Source organism: Phaenicophaeus curvirostris, chromosome 6, assembly GCF_032191515.1.
Source record: "Phaenicophaeus curvirostris isolate KB17595 chromosome 6, BPBGC_Pcur_1.0, whole genome shotgun sequence".
Taxonomy (NCBI): domain Eukaryota; kingdom Metazoa; phylum Chordata; class Aves; order Cuculiformes; family Cuculidae; genus Phaenicophaeus; species Phaenicophaeus curvirostris.
Genome location: NC_091397.1, coordinates 57,897,920 through 57,918,847, shown reverse-complemented (window position 1 = coordinate 57,918,847; position 20,928 = coordinate 57,897,920). Strand labels below are relative to the sequence as shown.

At 35.5% G+C, this 20,928-nt stretch overlaps 1 protein-coding gene across 16 annotated transcripts in view; it reads left to right on the top strand.

The window, feature by feature from the left end:
- Positions 1–20,928, top strand: part of HDAC9 (histone deacetylase 9) — a 420,133-nt gene that overhangs the window by 350,765 nt on the left and 48,440 nt on the right. For all 16 annotated transcript variants that reach the window (XM_069860332.1, XM_069860322.1, XM_069860320.1 and 13 more), the window contains one exon: positions 14,999–15,117. In XM_069860332.1, the coding sequence (XP_069716433.1) occupies positions 14,999–15,117 (119 nt within the window). The remainder of the gene's footprint in view (positions 1–14,998; positions 15,118–20,928) is intronic.

Sequence of the window (20,928 nt, the reverse complement as noted above, 5' to 3'; positions counted from 1 at the left end):
GCGCACAGATATAAGAAACTAGTGAAGTCCCCAAGAGTGAGACCATCTGCACATTTATGGAAGGACACTGCTTTACCATATAGTTTTGAACATTTGTCAAGAAAGAAAAAAAGTAGTTTCAAGCTGGAAGCTTCTGACTGAAGTCAGTTTAAGTATTAATGGTTACTTCTAATTATCAATGGCTAGCTAGTGGCTTTAAAACAGGGAGTTTCAAAAAAGGTAGCTGCAGACCATTAAGCCTGCCATGTTAATCCATTCTTGGTGAAAGAATAACGTATATATTTGGGTCCTGATGCTAAAAGGTTTTAAATGCATGTCTATTTTTCTTTTTTTTAAAAAAAAATTAGCTACTAAAATTTTTGCTTGTATCACAGCATCATTATTAGGTGTGTTAACATTAAAAGGAACACATTCCTTAATGTTCTTCAACAGATATAATAACATGCAATAGTAAGATATTTACAGCTTCCCTTCAGAGATTAGTGATGCATACCATGGTATTGTGATAATCTGTTTTTAGGAGGGACATCAAGCAGCTACACATTTCTATGAAAAGTACAAATGGGTCCTGCAGAAATTAATGCTTCTGGGAATAAGAACATGATGTACATTAGACAACATTCAGAGAAGAAACATACTTAAGTCAGTGAAGACATTCAGGACTTTCACACATAAAAAAAAAGAAGTTAAAGTTTGCTGGTCAAAAAAATAATTTAAAGTGGGCAGCATCTCTCAGAATGGAGCTTCCAGGTCTCATGCATTCTCCACTTGTGTGAGATAATTGGGAAGTAAAGGGGAGGACAGTGGGCTGGACTAATAGTAATGAGCAAGCAGATGAGAGAAAACAGAGTAGAAAGAGAATGTAGATGAGACAGAGTAGAGGGAAAAAATGAGAGAAAACAGATGGAAGCCAAAAAGCCAATGAAGTGAGAGAGACAAGACTGTAATGATTTACACAAGACATGGTGGAACTAGTCTGGATAGAGAAAAAAAAAAACGAAACTCGTTTCCTCAGTCTGACTTAAGAATAAAACAAAACAAAAAAAATCATTAACATGATTTTTGAAAGGTTAAGGCTAATCTTTGTGAATCTTTTAATCCTGAAATTAGAAACAGAAATTCCTTAACAGGATATTCTGATAGCTTTGGTGACCTGGCATTATAAGATTGAAATAAACATCAAAACATTTACATGTTTATATGAACAAAACTTCAGACCCCTTGAGGCCTATTCTTTGCTAATATATACTTCCTTTTAAAGCTGTACAGAGCCTAAAACTGAATGCATGGATAAAAAGATAAACAAAACCCATATTATTTTACTTATGTCCTAGAACACCACTTTTTCTCACATTAGCTGGTCTAGTAATAATATTCATTCCCTTAATAATAAATTCTTTATATGGGGTTGTGGATTAAAAAAAAAAATCTAAATTAATTTTTTAATTTATGAAAGAAGAATATAGGAACTGTTAAACAGAGCACAAGACTTAGGCATCTGTGTATCAGGATTTGGCCTCACTTGCAATTAGAAATAGAGCCAGACTGGAAGATGCATATTTAACTGTTGAAACAACATATGCGTTTTTTAATTTTAGGTGCGTTATATCTGCAAAGTATCTGTGTGAATTACATGAATACTTAATATTCTAGAACAGCAGTGGCTTCTTTAAGCCATTCTTCATCATTAGTGATCCTGCTAAAAGGAGTTCTTCTTCAATTATAAGATAGAGTATTTCTCATTTGTGGATTTAGTCACAGATTAATTAATTAATTATATTTGGGGGGGGTATTTTTTTTTATCCCCATGAACAGACCAGAATTCTCCTTTGTTGATTCAATGGAATTTAAAGAGAATGGAGTAGAGCCAGAGGGAAGATGAAAATATCAAACTTGGCAGGATCAGCTTATTTTTAAGTACTCTTTGCTCTTTGACATTCCTCATCTCTGTCATTGCTTTTTTTTGGTGAAGAAAGCAGTGCAACAAGGTGGTGAGAAAGCTGGCTTGTTTGGGGTCTTAGGAAACATGGTTTTACCAGTCGTCATTCCACAGTCAAGACTCTTCAGAGACAACTATTTCCTTCCTGAATGTGGGTTTCCACTTGGACTGACAAGTTGCCAGGATTCACAGTGTCAGGGCATAAATTGCTGTTTGAGACTGGAATTAAATGTTAAGATTTACGATTAAAAGCTCAGATTCTTACTATAATTCAAGGTATAAAATAAAATAAAGAATTTATTAAGTATTTAGACTATGACATGAAAATTATAGTTATTTGTTCTACTGTGATATCTTTTTAAAGCTATACTGTGTAAATATGAATAATAGAAATAATTTACTTGGCACTAGATAATAGTATTTATTGCAAACTACTTGATTAGAAATGTCTTCCAAGTGGGCAGAGCTGGGTAAAAGAAAAGGAAAATGCATTAATCACCCAATAAGTGAAGAAAAAAACCAAAATCAAATTTCAGATATTATTTGTTTAACATTATGAATTCAGAGAAGTCAGAAAGTGTTGAAATCAGGAATGCAAAGTCAAAATCAGCTTAGATGATTATAGATACAGCCCTTCTGTAATTATGCTTAAGATTATACTACCATAAGGTTCTGGTTTTAATTCTAGAAGCTGAACTATCTTACAGAAAAACAATACAAAGATTACAGATTTTAATAAGTAATTTATTCCTTATCTGTTCATGCTGAAATGCTGGCAAATTCTTTTCTCTTAGGCTCCAAGATTTTTCTAACCTTTCTTGAAGTAACTACGACTACTGGATCTATTAGATCACCTCCCACATATTAGCTGTGATAAAACCCTCCTCCTACTCACTGTGATTGCACAACTCCCTGTGGCAAGTTTGGCAATTTTATGTTGGAAGAGTAACTTTAGCAAGGAGTAGATGGGATGTGTGTGCCAAATGTCTCAGCTGGTGTAAAATTCCTTATTTTTAAATATAGGTTGGCAACTGGACTTGAAGAATATACAGCAAAAAAGATCTTTGCAGAGTTTGTGGGACCACTGGTAATCCAAAACCAGCACCATAAAAAGTGTTACTTATAAACTAATCCTATGCACAGTTTACAAACTCTGTTGTCAGTTTTAAGGTATTTAAAAATACAAAAGGATTTCATAAAGAAATGGTAAATTATTTGCAGCAAACACACTAAAGCTGATTAAAGCCAAATCATTAAAAGAGAAATGACTATGAACTCCTGAAGGGGCCTGTGAAACACTTGTGAAATGAATGTTTTATCAAAGATATTTTAGGTTCAGTAAAAGTTCAATTTTTTTGACAGAGTGAAGAATTTGAATTACACGATATCTAGATATTGCATTTTCCAGATATCAAACCTGGAAGAAAAGATTTTTTTATTTTTTTTAAATGAAGTCATTTGAATGTACGTTTGACTTACATTTATTACAATATTATCTGAAACTTCACAATTATTTTTCTGATGTATCCAATCTAAGTCATTATATTATTTTGACTATCACTCTGAGAGGTAAGCGCAACAAAACCAAAGCTAAAAGTGGAAATCATGCTTAGGGATGTTTTTGTTGCTAGTTTCAACATTGTAAATTGAGACAGACACTGAAAAAGGAAATATATGATTCAGTACATTCTTACATTTTCTTGATATTACAATCAATCTCAGTTTCCAAGGCAATTGACTACATGAGGATGGACCAGCCAATAATGGGAAACAGCTTTCTCTTTTATTACTGTACCATATGGTATAAAAAGGTTTTTTTGTTTCATGCTGTCGAGGAGACTATCCAATTTATCACTCCAAATAAGATCCAAAAATGATTAAAAGAGGTGTGAGCAGTTCAGCTTTGTAACAGAAGTGCAGAGACAGAAGTTCATGGGGGAAAGGCAAATGCAGGAAGTTTGAGATGTAATTTGTAGATGCTCTTCCGTTATATCTCAAACTTCACCTTGATTTTTCCTCTGACCTTCTTCAAGGGTCCTGGCAACACAAAGAGTTGGTGCAAATGATTGTATTGACAAATTGATTGGCATTATATCAGTATGACTTTCTTGGAGTGAGTGGAATTGCCTTTCTGCTGTAAAATGCCTGGCACAAATAAAAGGCTTCTTCCACGTGCACCCCTGAAAGGGTTGTCATTGATCTAGGACCACAAGACTTTCTATATTTCTTTTGTAGAGTCAAATAAAATCTATTAGGAGAAATGTTGGCTCCATTGAGGCAATGGTAGCTTAAATTATTTGCATTTTCATGTGGGTTTTTTTTAACTTGGGCTGAGATTTCAAGTGCTTTGTTGTTCACTATTCCTTCATTATTAAGAAAAAAAAAAGCTGGGAATGTGTATTATTTTTTAATTATTATCCAAGTTTCTTTGAAGTCTCTCCTAGCCTTCTTGGATTTTGTTTCAAACATTTTGTTAATGCAGATTCCTGGGCTATTTCCACATTTTATTAAACTTCATATTCGTGATGTTGATTCCTTAATGTTTAAATTTCTTTCCTATATGAAAATGATTCTCTTTGAATTTCAAGTATAACACACTATTTTCTTCATACTGCTGAAATCAGAAACAGAATTCCCATTGTCCTCAACATGTCATGTTTGGCTTCATTTTTCCCCTAAACCTCAGTTCCCTCCAGCCTCTCTTTGACTTCACTCTTTGAGTTGGAGGTGTGACTCTTGCAGGAGAGTGTTTCATATTTTAAAACAGTAGCCTACCTGATGTTACTCCCTGATCAAGTTTGATACTTTTTTTTGTGAGTTGAGTCCATCCATTCTAATTCAGTCACTGGCATCCAATTTTCTCTGTCTTCAGAGTCTATCATATTTCCTCTATTTTGTTGACCAAAATGAGTGTAGAGAAGAAGAGAGGGTAGGATAATATAAAAGAGACACGATTCTTCCAAGCTCCCCAGGCTGAACACCAGATCACATTTCTAACCAAATAGTAGCTAAAAAAGTCAGTTTCCAACAATGTGTAGTAACTAGGGATTAGTGTGAGCATTTCCCTGCTCCCACAAATATCTTTTCTCTTTCTCCCTGAGAATTTTTCAGGGGGCAGGCGTTGGGAAGGACAGAGACTGAAGAGTACTTTTCTGGGTTACCTTACATGATCAGTAAATATTTCCTCCAAATATCCACTGAAATTATACCAGTACAGATTCCATTAAGTGGCATTCAATTTATGTAAAGTGAGAAGACTCGATGTTCCTGTATGACATAAAAACTTGTTATATGTTATATTTTTGGCTATCAGACTGAAGCTGGTCTGCTTAAACACACGCTAGGATATAGATGGTCTAAAGTGGCCCCAATTACAATGAGAAAGTACGAAGAAAGAGGGCTGTATTTACTAATACAGAAGTGATGGATGCTGTTGATACCTGTAGCATCAATATCTTCCTGTTTGAGATCAGAAAGATCTCCTGTGGGTTAATTCGATTTGGATATAAGAAAACATTCACACATGCCTTTTCTACCAGTGTATGTTGCTCCTCAGCCAAAAAAAAAAATAAAAGGAAGTGACGTATATCTGTACCTTCTCCCTGAAAGAATAGCTCATAAGGGCTACAAAAAATGATTAGTCTTGAGCAGTGTTCTGAATAGCATTACTTCAAAAGAATAGTGTCAAGGCAACATATAATAATATAATAGCGGCTATCCAGAAACTTGTGATATTTATATTTAATGATAAGACAAAAAAACACAGAAGAAAATAAAGTGAAAACACCTTTAAAAGTAGCTATGAGTATGTGGAAGAAAATACAAGATAAAGCCAGAAAGCATTTTGAAGAGAGAATATATAAAAAAATAGCAACAAAAAAGACAATTTCATGTACTTTGTATTCACAACCATGTTGATGAATACAGCATGTGAAAAATTATGCTTTTGCAAATGGCCATGACCTTGATGCATAATTTGATTTCTTGAAAAAGTTTGTTTTCTTTTCATTTAAAAGGAAAGAAAAAACTCTCCTTCTGGGCAAAATGCATTTTTCAGAAATTTAGCAAATTTTGTGGTAAAAGTATTTTTTCCAAAGGATTTCTGAATCTTTTATCCACTCAGCCTATTGCTCCCATGAAAAATGCAACCCCTCCAATTCTTCTCCCCAGGCATTTTAAAATAAGATTTATCCTCTCTTCTTTCCTGCATCTCACTTTTGCAAGAATTGAAAACTACTTTAAACTTCTCTAACCACTTCAGTGGTGAAATGAGCAGATTGTTAACATTGCAAACCGAGATGCTGTACAATCAATAGCAGTAAATGTTAGGTAGCGTATTTTCCTCATTCCTCCTGTCTGTCGAACTGTATGTTATATGCCCAAACTAGAAAGCTTTTCTAAAGTTTTTTTCATAAAGGAGGAGCGTAGATTTTGGACTCAGAGAAACTCCAGAGTCTTATTCTCTTAATTTATTCAGACCTTCTTTTCTTTCTGTTCCCCTATCCTACAACTCCTGTGGAGTATAAGTAAAATAGGAACTATGCTTTCCTTTTCCTTATAGTGTTCTTAGATTACTAAGTAACTTTAAAAGTGTCAAGTACTCTAAAAAACCACTGAAAAGTGGAAAATGCTCAAACAGTATGGCTTTTCATAGACATAGCAAATTCCTCAGAGGGGATACCATGCTATCATTTCATGAACTCTATAGCAACACATTGATGCATGTTTTTACCTCTGAATTTAACTATTTGATATTATAACACTTACTTTTGTCTTTTTGGGAGCAGCCTTATTACTGTAACAAGATTTACTAGAGCAGTGAACTGTTTAAGTAGTATTATTTGTTTGTTATGTTAACATTTTAGGCCAAATCTACTGGCTTTTATGATATAGTAAGATTGAAACAAATTACTTATTAGGAAGGCAAAACTGATATTTATTTTGATATAGAAAGTACTGTAGTGTACTCAGGCTTGATAGAAATGTAGTATTTTCTAAGCAGCCATGCAAATTTTTAAAAAAGAAAACTTAAAGTAACCCTAAATGTGATTATTATATTTACAGCAGAAAATCTGCAAAAGATTTACTTCTTTTTTTTCTATAAATTAAAGTAATAACAAGAAATGGGCACCAAATTGATTTTTCTTATAGGAATATGTTGCACCACCTTAAATAATACTTGAGGGTAAAACTTGGCAGTGTGTTTGCATTTGTCAGTACCATTTCCCATACATGTTAGAATAGCTTTGATGCAAAAACAATTGACTCAGAATACTGGGTTTCCATATATATTGCATTTTACTTTCTCAGTGCTGGTGATACTACTTTAAGTCATGCTGTGTTTTATTTTAAGCTCCATCTTTGCAAATTAAACCTCTATTTCCTCCTTCTCATATATCATCTTCAGTTGTATAGCTCTTGGAAACCACATCAGTCCTTTATCTAGCAGCTGGAACCTAATAAATAAGTTTTATTTCGGTTGCACAAGATGGCATGGTACCAACCAGATTTATTTGAGATCTGAGGAATAAATAAAAGGTAAAAAGATAGTAAATTTTTATTTCATCATGCCGGTGCTTCCACAAATAAGATTCTAAAAAGACAGAGGAGCATTTAACAGAAAACGCCGATTATTTTTATTCAATCACTTTTCAGGGTAAAGTTGTTCTGTAAGGAAATATCTTGCTATTACATGTGCTGTCTCGGCCTATATTTCCATAATAGGCTTTATAATTCCACACTGAAATTCTTAGATCCTTCCAAGGTAACTCCTTCTTTCACTGTATAATCATTTGTGAGGTACTCAGCCACATAGCCTTTGAGCAAACTTACTTACCATAATTTTTAGCTATTCACTTTACCAAATACAACATAACTTTGAACTTTACTTGGTTCTAAATATGAAGGTGACTGTGCATTGTGTATGTGTTTATGCAGTTGCCCATGTTTCAAGAAGTTGGATAGTTTTATTTGATAATGCTGCTAATTTTTAAGTGAATTCTGAAAACCACAAGGTAATATTTTTACTGTTTGTTAACATTTTCTATTTCTTCTTCTTCTATAGATCAAATGTAGAAGGGTTCTTATAATTATGTTGGAAAAACCTTTCCAAGTAATAATAAAAATTGAAGGACTGGCAGAAATTATTGTCAATATTTCTTATGATATTTTCAGGGCTTCACATGTTGCAGTTTCAGCTGTGTTAGAATTTAAGAAAACTGCATGCAAGATGTCAAAACATCTTCAAAAAAAACCCAAACCCAACCTTTTCATTCAGTGTCACTTAGATATTCCTACAATTATAACATTTGAAATTACTAGCTTTGGTGCATCCCTGGGAAATTGTGACCCTTTGGCATGTGCTTAAGTATAATACCATGCATAAACCCCAGTGAAATGACCATAATTTGCTGTAGTGAGCACTTTGTATTGATGTGGTAACTTTTATCCCTTGAATAATAAAATAAAAATATATTTTGTAGCTCCCAAAAGCAAATAAGTCAACTATGAAATAAAATTGAGGACAAGAATATTGACTGTGCTTATAGAAAACATCAAAGAAATAAAATTATAAAGATCTTAAAAGAAAATCTTTAAAGATAAAAGAAAAGATAGAAAAGGAAAGGCTATGAAGATGAAGTTTGTATAAGAATATAACTTGGAAAGTCATATAGATGAAATTTGCAGAATCTAGACATACCATGGAGGGTAAGTCCAGGACAAAGCTGATCATCAGATTAGCAAGGTGTTAGCAAGTCTGGCCTTGGTGAACTCGGGATGACAATAGTAATTAAAAATTTTAATAAGAGACACTAATATAAACCGAGTTAGTATGGAGAAAAAAAATTATCCAATAGTTGTACAGAAATGCTATGTAGCTTTCTATGAGGACAGACATTACTTGATATTGTGTTACATCAACACATATGTGCAAACAACACATAGAAAGAATAGAAACTGTAAGTTCCACATACCCTCTGGGGAAATCTTCTAAATACTTTCTGATCTATTCAGATCAGGATGCATGCAATGATAAACCTAAACTTGTGTGATTTTAAGGTAGGATGACATAGTGATTGTTTGAAACTATATTTTATTTGCAGGGTATGGAACTAAGAATCTGTAGGTAGACCTTAATTTTTTCAAACAAGAGGCTGGGTCTCCATTCAGTGGCAAAATCCCTACTCTAATAGCAGTAATGCATTGTATACTTATTTCTTGCAAAATACAGTTCTGGCATAACGGAATAAATAACAGTGCTTCTATAGTGTTTTCTACTAGTTGAAGGGTTGGGCTTGCAGTCTTCTGCATTTTCTTTCAAGGCTTTCCCAGGGATAACTAAGTCATTTTTTCAAGTCTTCTACCAGCTTTTAGTTTTAGCTGATTCATCTGTGAAGTGGGTATACAAAATGCTTGCTTCAGAGGACTGTGCAATCAGAAACAGCTATACTGATTTATACCAGCTGAATGTATGAGTCTTTCCATTTATTAATGTCCTGAAAGTACTTTGGGATCACTGGATGAAAACACTTGAGGATTTTAGGGAAAGAGCAAATAAATTATGTTACTAAGACATTCTAATCTGCAGTGTTAGAACAGTGCTGATTTTTTTTTTTTTTTAGTTAAATAAATTACTCTTCTGGGTGGGTATTTCTGCATGTTTCCTTTTTAAATTAACAACACAGCAAAAGAATTGTAGCTATCTGCATCAGTTAAACTTTCTTTGGGGATTTTCAGTTCTGTGTGATGATACTTGCAGAGTCATTTCTGGGTTGGGTACTTCTCTGGAATCTCTTCTGGGAGAACAAATGTTTGGGAGCATCCTAACCATGTGCTTTAAATGTACAAAAATAGAATAGAAGAATAAAAGGAACAGGGTCCCTTGGTAGAATTTCTTTAATGTCTTGTATCCGATGTTCAGATTGGTGGGGAGGATCACATGCTTGATTTTTTTTCTAGGGCTGCACCCAACGGGAAGGCATCCATTGGCTTCTCTGCAGACAGCAGCATACCCAAATGGAACATATTAATTCTTTGGGGAAATCTTCTTAGTGGGATAAAATTGAATATTTTCAGCTTCCCAGACACATGTTCTGTTCCCAGTACCACCAGACTTATAGGAGAACCTGCACTACCTTGGTCTGGATGACACAGTTTCATTGTAGCTGCAAGGTTCAGCGTGGATAAATAACTCCTCTGTCCCAGCTGCTCAAGCATTCACCCTTTGACATGTTTATTAACAAAAATGTGAGAGAAAAGAAAGAAACAGTCAGCCAGGCAAGATGTCCCTGTAACTCTGCTGTCATCATTAGGTGAATACAGTATATCAAATATTTATGCTTCTATATGATTCAGGATCACAGAAAATAAATATCTCTTTTATGTGTTTTATTTTCTTTGGAGAAGGGAGTAGAGAAGACTGTGAGTCATAGTGGAAGAATAAAATTAATTTTTCTTCTGACAAAAAGTACTCACTTCATCAGAAAAGGATCTTAGCATTCATTTCGGTTTGCTGATAAACCCTGCAGCCCAACTAGCTTCAAGTAGGATGGTGACAGTCTGCCAGCCCTCAGTCCATACTCTCTGTTGACCTATGGCTAGAAGCCAAATCTTACTTCATAATCCTGCTGTAGGTAAGGTACTAACTGTTCATACCTAGGTTTGAGAGCAAGCTGCAGCTTTTCAAAGGATTTCTGAGGAGCAGAGCTTTGCTTGGTTGCACCACAACATATCTTGCCAGCTGCAGCCTGACTTCTGAGTGTAGGGTTGGTCTGAGGAATTAGGGAATGCTAGCATGAACATCTTTTAGTGTATGAGAGTTCTAGTTGTATCCTTTCTTTTAAGAAAAAAAAAAAGTCATCTGTTATAATCTTACTCCGAGGAGTCTGGGTTTAGGCAATTGAGAAGGGAAGTGCTATGGTTATGAAGCTCCAGAGGAAGCAGTCAGTGGATCATTTCTTGCTGTGCCCTCCAGATTGTAGGTGAGACGGGAATGGAGCAAGACACAGGGTCTGACGACTCTATTCCCAAGAGACATAGGAAGGTCAGGAGCTGTCTCTGTCTGTCCTGCTGTCACTCTCCTAAAGCAGGATAGGCTTGTTTACAAGGGAAAAGCGAGCTTCATATTGCTTTGGGGTAAAAAAAAAAAAAAGATGGAATCTAGTAGGCTTTCTTTACAGCTGCCACCCCAAAACATTTTTTCTAAAGACCATTATTCAGGGACAATGAAGACACTGAAGCCTGAGAGGTGATAAATGTCAAAAGGTTTTATTTGTATCCTTTGTCAAATTTAGTCTGTATTTAAAAATCCATACGATTACTTACAGCACTTCATAATATGGATAGGAAAGTACCTGTGACTCTTCTGAAGAAATTTACTTATGTTTTTTGTACCACAAAGAAGTCCCTGCCAAGGCAAGACAAAAGTTATAGAGGTCCTGCCTACACAAAATCCAAACCAAAAACTATGATGTTTTGCAGTCATTAAGCTGCTCTTCTCTAAACAGAACTCATAACAGTTATACAAAAGAGGAACAACCTTAAATATCTGTTGGTTAATGTAGAGGAAGACTGGATTTGAGATTTAGGAATGAGATATCTAATCCTCTCTGCAACTGAAAGACTTGTGGCTATCATCTTTTTAGTAGTTTTGGCTGCTGTGACAAGGACCATGAACACCCTGAGATGTTTAAGAGAAGAGTCAGTCTTGCTGTCCTAGTAAGCAGATTGCATTTTATGTCATGTCTTTTGTAAAGAAAACACCTTGGAATTTGTGCTCAATACTAAATCAAGAACAGTGTAAAATGGATAAGCTCTGACATTCCACTTCCCTCAATATTATGAAGAATGAAAGAGAAACTAACAATACAGGTCTTGTGGACACACAGGTTCACTCTTGCGATATGCAGTATGCAAAGTAGCAGCAGCAAAGTTCTATTGTAGTTCCTAAGACAGTATTATAGCAAAAGTAGAGTACTCTTCTTCTGGAATTTAACAGACACTGTGTACACTTTTAAAAGAAAAAACATTTCTTCCAGAAAATTCCTTTTAGGTCTTATTTTAGCCGTGTGATTTCAGGTATTACCAGAAGAAGTAACAGAACAGTGAATACTGAATGCCACCTCAGGGCATTATCCCTACAGCCTTCTCCTTCCTTTAGCTGGGATTCATATATGACATTTCTGTAGAGGTTAATGAATAGGCTACTATTTCTTGTTTACTACTACTAAAGATGGTGGTAAGAGCTATTGCTGGCACTTTATGTCGAAAGACCTTGCTTTCAGTATTTAATAATTTTACTAATGTTACCCAGGGTGGTTGGCAGTTTTAATGTCAGACATTTATTTGACAAAAATTTTGAAGAAACTGTGGCTACACAATTTTTTACTGAGATTAAGGGTCAAGCATTGTTTTGCCCGAGTTAAAAAAAGTGATGACATCTTTATGCTTTTGAGCAAGGTTTTGAAATGTGGTAGAAGTGTGGCAGCTTTTCCCAGTGACCCAAATTATAAAACTCAAAAGTCTCAATCTGTGTTAGCCTGATAAGGCTTACTAGTATTCAGTAACTTGAATTTCCAGAGCTCCTGTCTGCACTGAACACACTCTATCCTCTGACTTCTGAGAATTGTCTGTGTTGTATTCCATGGTACTGCCACTTTATTTGATGTGAAGAAATGAAAAACAGAGCTTGACTTGAATTTGAGGAAATGGGAATGGAGAGGAGGAGGGCAAGAGCACAAGTGGCTGCATAAAGGGAGGGTTCTTCATAGGATCCCTCCTTCTTTCAGTGTGTAAGATATGTGGTGCTACGAGGACAGAGCAAGATTGGGTATCATGCACAATTCTCATCACTGATCAGCATCAGTGCCAAATGTGTTGCAGATGTGGGGAAGTTTGGGAAGTATGTGTTGTTTCAGACAATGAACATATAATTAGAGTATCTTAAGGTATGTACATAAGAAGGATAAGATGTGGATGCATAGGATACCTTTATTCCTAGTATTGCTCCCTAACTTTGTGGAGATTAACCTAAAAAACTGTTCAATTCCTGTAGTTTTTACTGTGCTTTTTTTATATGTGTACTTTGTGTGTTACATAGTTAAACATCACGGAACTTTATGAAAAAGACTTAGAAGAGAAGCAATCTGACCTCCTTCCTCAAGGCTGTGTCAGCTTGAATCTGTATCAGGCTTGACAGATATTTCTTTTATATGTCAAAGAAAAAAACTAGAAGAGCTGAAGACCCTTCAATTTTCTTAAACATTGTATTTAAATTATTATCTATCTTAACTATTAAGAAGCTTTTTCTAGTGTCAACCCAGAGCTTTCCTGCTGCAACTACTTCATGTCCTATGCACAGTGGAAATGCGGAACAGGTTATTTCTTTCCTCTTGCAACAACAACTTACGTATTCGTGGGTTTTATTATGTTTCCTGTCATGCTATGTGAATCAAATAATTAAAATTCTATCATTTTATCCACTTAGGTCACACTTTTTCACAATTTTTTTCTTTCTTTTTGTTCTCTCAAGTTGGTCTAGGAACTTCTTGAAGGGCAATGCTCAATACCGGAATCCATATTTCAGCAAAGTGGCTTACTAATGACTGAAAAAAAGAATATTTCACAAATTATATAACTTCACCTACAGCCATTCTGATGTAATGTCAGTGAAAACACTAGGAAAATGAATTTTCCTCTATCCTTTTTTCTGACATAAAATGTTATTCATTGATACGCTGTATGTCCTGACAAAGACTTTTTACACAGTCTGAATTCTCCTTTTCTCTGATTAGCAAGTAAAAGGACACTTTCCTAATATTAAAATTATCTTTTAGGAGGTGACAACAAAAAAAAATACTAGAAGATAAAGTTAATAAAATGCAGATCAAAAATTCAAGTAAAAAAACCATAATGAGTTGATAAAATATTGTTAATATGCATTTTTCCCCAGAAAACCTTAATCTTTCAACAAAACCATAATGTCTTGGGCCTAAATTGAGTAAATAACAAATAAGTAGACATTGATCTAAGACAAAAAATGTTACACATGCACAAAACTGATGTTCAGATTTTTACCAGTGTAGACAGGCTGGAATTTCCTTGAGTTAATATATTTGTAATAAGACATTCATTTGTGTATTTGCTTTTAATGTTAGCAATGTTCCTCTAAATTAACTCAGTCATTGCAGGCTCAGCCTTTGAAAGCCATCCTGACGTTTTCCCTTCAGAAAGTCAGCCTGAAAGAAGGCAGCTGCGAGCGCAGAATATAGGGTTTTACCTTCTCCTTCAACACATCTTTAATGCTTTCAGTTTGAAGAAGAGTGAAAACAAAGGAATGAAATATCCCCATGGTAGTTTGCCAAGGAAAGGGTTAAAAAAGTGGAATCTTTGTGGGAGTGAAGGGCTGAATTATCTTCCTGACACCAGCAGGGGTTGCTGTCACTAGTTTGTGGTTGTCACATTCCTGTTATGCTTGACCTTGGAAAGGCTTGACAACAGAGTCTGGATTTGATTATGAGAATTTCATGTTTTTCCTTTGCTAGAGTCACCCCCCACCTCGACAAACATTTAAAAATATTAAGAAGAAAAAAAAAAAAAGTTTGGAAAGCAAACATTTTCCCAAAAGAAATTTATAGTTCAAATTTACACCAAGTTCGCACTAACTGGAGCAGTCCGGGTTTCCAGTCAGGCTTTGAGTACTCTCTGTAAACCATTAGTCACTTCCCTGGAAGAGACAGCTTTTTATAGGCAGCAGGATAAACCAGGCACAGATGTGTGTGTAATATTAGAGGCTTTCACATGTACCTGCATTTCTTTTCCTAAATCATAGGGAAAAAAAAAAACAACCAAAAAACAAAGAGTCACTATAGAAAGAAATTAATTGAAGCCTTAGACTTGGTTTGGTCTTGGACAGCTACCATGAAGATTTGTGTAATTAAAAGAGAATATGTCTTTGATGCACATAATCTTGTGCTGAGGATTTTTGAGATTGCACCTATTTCTGTCATGAAGATAGAAGTTCTTTTAATTTTTATCAGGTTTTGTTTTTTCACTCTGCAGGACCGTGATTATGCCAGCTGCCAATGAATTTGATCCAGAGATTGTCCTGGTGTCAGCGGGATTTGATGCCGTGGAAGGCCACGACCCTCCCCTGGGCGGGTACAAAGTCACAGCTAAATGTAGGTATATTCATAGGGTGTGCATTTCTGGGCTGGTGTGTTTTCTAGTTAGGAACTTTATTTTGCGTTATGTCCTTATTTGTATTTTGTGAGATGACATTCATGTCATTGAGGACAAGGATGTCTTGAGCGCCTTTCAGTTAATACTCACTAATACTACTAATACCCCTGGAGCTGTGGGTCTCACCCAGCTCGCGGACAGGGTGGAGATGAACATGTTCATGTTTCTGGCTCACCTCTTTCTGGTCTTTTTGGCATTTCTGTCTTGGCTTTTTAAAGTATTACTTTTCTGGCATTCAAATAACATTTTAGAGATTTCATGCTCTTCAACAGACTCCATTTTCCAAATACTGGAGTAAGTTATTTCTCTTTAAACGTATATTGGAGATTTTAGACTTTGGAGGCCTAAATCCAATTTCATATTGCTCTTTTGTTATTGTAATCTTTTCAGCTTGATAGCATTATCCTGAATTACATCAGTGTTCAAGAAGGCCAAAGTTTTCTGAAAGACTACTCTGTTGGGTTGCAATGTTTCAATGTCCACGTCAGTCCTCCAAAATGCGTGTGCATGGCCGAGATTTAACACTTTCTGAGAGAGAATCCTGTCCAAGGTGTCTCATATCTAGCAGGCCAAAGTCACTAGCACTTACCTGATACTGCAGCTAAAATGATTGTGAGCCTGGGATGTTAAACAAGGCTGGATAACACAATGATGCTCTGCCCAGTGATGTGCACTGTAACATGGTGATACATAAATTGCTTTTCATGAGACAATATGTTTTCATCACGCGATACTATGAATAATGTTCTTCAGTATATCCAAAGAAATACCATAGTAACTTTTAAATCGTTATTAAGAATGGATCTCTGCTGCTAATGACAAATATCTTGGGAAAGACTGGAGAAGTCAATGAGATCTAATGGCATTTAACATACTGCACAGATGGACTCCAGCTCAGAGGATTTTGTCCTTCTGGCCTCTGCCTTTTGTTGCAGGCCAGTAGAATGAAGTTGGTGTTTACCTTAGAAGGAGCAGGGAAAAGACATGTTTTTATTTTCATTCTACCCGCTCGCTGCACAGGCTCCCCAGAATAGCAAGGATGGAAGGATAGATGGAGAGCTAGACTGACTGTCTATAGTGGCGTGATGTGGAAAGCTGAGAATGCAGAGAGCAGTACAAGGGCCTGCACAGGGGCTAATGCGCAAGTGGATTGGAAAGGGAAAAATCCCTGTGGCTGCAAGTATGATGTATTGAGTTTTAGCAAAGCTTTTCAGGTTAATGCTGTGGTTACACTAGAAAGGAAAGAAACATAACAACCTGTCTGCATGTTTGAGTATCACTTATCTGTGCATTATGATTTTTAGTAAAACATGGTGCATGTTCCCTTTGTCAAGAGTTTATTCACTGTAAGTATAGTCTTTGGTCAAAAGCATCATTCCATGTACTTATGCAGTAGGGTGTTGAACTTCCAAGCAGTACAAAACAGATATTTTGTTGAGAAGCACTGTATAATTGTATTTATCTGCTGAGAATGCATGCTAAGTATCTCTTAAGAATGCATAATGCTTCAATATGATGCTCTGTCATACGTGATGTGCTAGCATAGCAGCTTCAACAACTTCCCTAGGAACTGCAATACCATCTGTATATTCCTCTCAGGATAGACTGAATTTCACGCTGACAGCAAAGTGATTGATACTGGAATTAAAGTTAATTTTAATTCATGAATGAGTTAAGTCTTCTCTTTTTAGGAACTAAAATCATAGCAGATTTTTTTTTTAAATTTAAGAAACTGCACATCTACAAGTTGCGCGTGTGTCTGTAAGCAAAAAGAAGGTGATTTACAATAGGTGGCTCTTGTTTAAATTAAGGGAAAAGCCAAGATAGAACCAGATAAGAATCATGCACCTGAGGGATGAATAAAGTCTTTTGTACAGAGCCAAAGGAATTTATTATTTCCCCAAAACAAAATTCTCTACATACCACCATACTATTTTAGAAAATAGCATACTATATGTGGTATGTAGAAAAATGAACAACCTACTAAGAAAAAAAGTTCTAAGAGAAACATTCATATTAAAGACTAAAAATAGATAGACTATAAAATTCATGCAAATTTTTAATATAATGGGTCTGTAATATATTTAGTAATACTTGAATAATTTTGTTAGAAATTATACTCAAAACAAGTAAGTGCATAGTAAAATTTAACCTGTAAATATTCTTTCTTCATAATTCTTTAGCTCTTTGTATATACATCATACACTGAATTTTCTGATTTCTATGAGCTAATACAAACTTTACACATGCAAATTAGGAAGAGAGTGACATCAAAGGAGTGAAGATGGGTCCTTATCTACTAACCTAGCTGTTAAAGAGAGTTAGGGACACACTAAATTATTCATAAGAAATTATTTCTCTTTCCTTCAGAGTACAGCCAAACAGGAAAAATTAAAATGTATTAACCAATCAGCATTCTCAAGTCATGAAGTAAAAATGTTGGATAAAGATAACAGGTTGGACTAATTACTGCCTTGGATTAACTATAGCAGTAAATTACATACAGAAGACAATGCCTACTAAATCTACACAGGTTGAGGAGTGTAAATTGTAACCTGATTTAAACCAATACTTTAATTCTTTTCTCTATCTACATACAATCTGATTTACCGAGATTTACTGAGAAGGTGCCATTTCTGGCTAATAAACAAATAAATAAACCAAAATAGTTGTATAGTGCCACGCTCTGCGCTCAAGTTAACTTAATTAGCAAAAATAGCAGCATGTTTTTGTATTGTCAAGTCCATCTTTAGTATTGACATAGCTCTGTCCATGTTGTTTGGTTAAACTGGTTCCCCAAACTGTGTGGTCAGAGAGAATGCAGCAGTGGGAGCTCTGTCACCCACAACTGTTATGCAGAGTAACTATTGATGTCATTAGGATTCCTTTGTTTAGATCAGGGACCAAAAAGATGCTTTACTTTTACTGCAAACTATAATCAGCTAAGAAAACATGCCTCCATTCCTGGCACCTAATATTTCTTTTTTATTATTAGAAATGCATTTTTTTCATAAGGTAATAGAAAAATATCAGCACTATATGTTGCATATTATAAAATACATACCTACATCAAATCAATTTTTTTGTACTGGAGTAGTAAAAATTGTATTGACAATAAAGTATAAGGAAAATAATTCGGAATGAAATAATGGAGATAAAGGAATTTTATATTTAGAATGGTAGGGAGATGCCTAGAGAGTATGAATCTACTCTTCCACCTTGTTTTAATGATGCTTGGGTGGCACTGCTAAAGACTGAGATGATATATTCTGTGCTTAATTTTGTATTTAATTTTTACAGCCTCTGTTAGAATATATTGGATTATCACAACATTTGAATTCTGTACAGTGAATAGGTCTGAAAAAGAGCTGACAGATCTAATCATAAATTTGTTAGATCTTGTAAGAGCACTGTTTTTGAATTTAACTCTGATTAAGGTTCTCCCTGTAACATTATCCCAAGGTGAAATGCTTTGTCTTTGTTTTACTGAGAAACCCTTAGAATCATGCTTGCATTAAAGTCACTGAGATCACTTTACTGTTCAAGTAAATATTTTACATAATTGCTCATTGAATGGTGACCGTTCCATAAAAAGAATAAAGTAAACAGAGAAGTGTAAAGTAAGAAATAAGACATTTTTTTCAGTGTATTTATCTTCCTGAAGCTCTGAGTTTGTTAAGGGCTATGATGTTTTACTAGAGTTTTCCTGTTGCTTTATTCACTTCTGCTAAAGATGTTATTTGACACCAGAGTGCAAAATGAGATCAGTAATTAGCAGCAGGAAAAGATAATACTGCAGACATTTAAAGAGTAAATTATGTTTTGTCAGTTTGGATTCCTGTCTACTGTTGCACTAAATTGGTGATGCAAGGTTTATTCAATGTCTAGAATATAACTGACTTTAATTAAGCTGATTTTCAACTTTTGCAGTTTTTATTTAAGAAAACTCTCTTAACTTATCAAAAGCTGCATTATGCTATGATACACTCCACTCAGTGGGACCAATGTGAAAGTGCTTGAAGTTATGAGCAGTTTCCCACTTCACAAGCCCTCAGCAGGTAGGAATTAGAGAACTTCATGGTAACAGCGTACAATCTGTCTGATTAATTACAGCAGAGGAAACAATTAATGCTCTAAAGAGTTTATGTATTTCCAATGGATATGTCAGCCTAAGTTGCAGAAATTGATGTGTAAAAAGAATTACTAAGTGTAGCCTAGAATCATAGAATCATAGAATCATAGAATAGTTTGGGTTGGAAGGGACCTTCAGCCCCCCTGCCATGGGCAGGGACACCTCCCACTGGATCAGGCTGCCCAAGGCTCCATCCAACCTGGCCTTGAGCACCTCCAGGGATGGGGCAGCCACAGCTTCCCTGGGCAACCTGTGTCAGTGCCTCCCCACCCTCATTGTGAAGAAATTCCTCCTCATGTCTAGTCTAAACCTGCCCTTCTCCAGTTTATACCCACTGCTCCTAGTCCTATCACTGCAAGCCTTTGTAGACAAAGTCCTAGAGGTCTTCCATCAAGGAATCTTTTCTTATAACAGGAGCCAGTGCTCCTCAGAATACAAGAGCAACCAAGATGAATTTGGGTGCCTTTTCTGTTGGTTTCTTCTTTGCCCTTCACACTTCCATCCCAGCTTCCCACAAGGAGTAATTACGTTTGATAACAAATCTCTGAATGTGGCATACAATCCTATTATAAAATTAAATAAAATAAAATACCTGGCATCTGGGGACAGGCAAACAGAGAAGTAATGTGCAGAATTTTGATTAGATGATTGATCACTGAAACAAATGATACAGCATGGTGTATTTGCCATCACTGGAATGCTTTAAATGACACCTACGAACTGATAGGTTACAATATCCAAGTAGATATTCCATAGCTCACTCAGACATCTGAATTTCAATGCAAAAATCAATTAATGAAATTTCTCTCCCATGACCAATGTTTCCTTGAGTCTTCACAATTGTCCTACTGTATCTTATAATTCTTTTCAGTTTCCCACTCCATTGTGCACAGTATAGATGTTTGAAACAGACCAAAGGAAAATGCTAGAACTGCACATCACTGAAGTCAAATGTAGAAGTAATCTGGGTCTAAGCCTAGTGCTTAGGATACGTTTGAGAGAAAAGGTTCCCTATGTGCCAATCTCACTACCTCTAAAACCTTCTATGTGCTTATTCTCAGTATTTCAAGTACTACAAACAACATATATCTTTGTTGTTTTGTTATGTTGCGGTTTGCTGTTGTTTTGGCTTTTTTTTTTACTGGAAACACTTACTTTCTAATGGAGTCCCCAAATAATATTGTCCCCAAGCATCTACCAAACAGTCCCTTGGACTGTCCATGAGTTGTTCAGGTTTGAGTGATTATAATGTGTTTGGGGAGTGTCTTTGGTGACACTTTCTTCTGATTGTCTGAAAGTCTTCCCTGACACTTGGCTCTGTCCTGACTGGGACATTAGTCCTGACTGGGACTACTGGGGCTCATGTAATATGTAAATGTTAAAGGCAGGCAAGCAAAAAAGTCCACATGAATTGGCAGCTGACTAAACAGAGTAGCAGGTTTGACTTGGTAGCTATTTAAACACAATTCAGTCTCTGAAAATAGTATTGTAGGCTTTTACGATGCCATGTCTAATTTATTTTCTTCACAAGCAAGAGAGTCTTTTTGACTTAACTATCAGCACAAGAAACTGTGATCTTGGGAAGTCTAGCACCAACTGCTTCAGAGTGCAGTTTCAG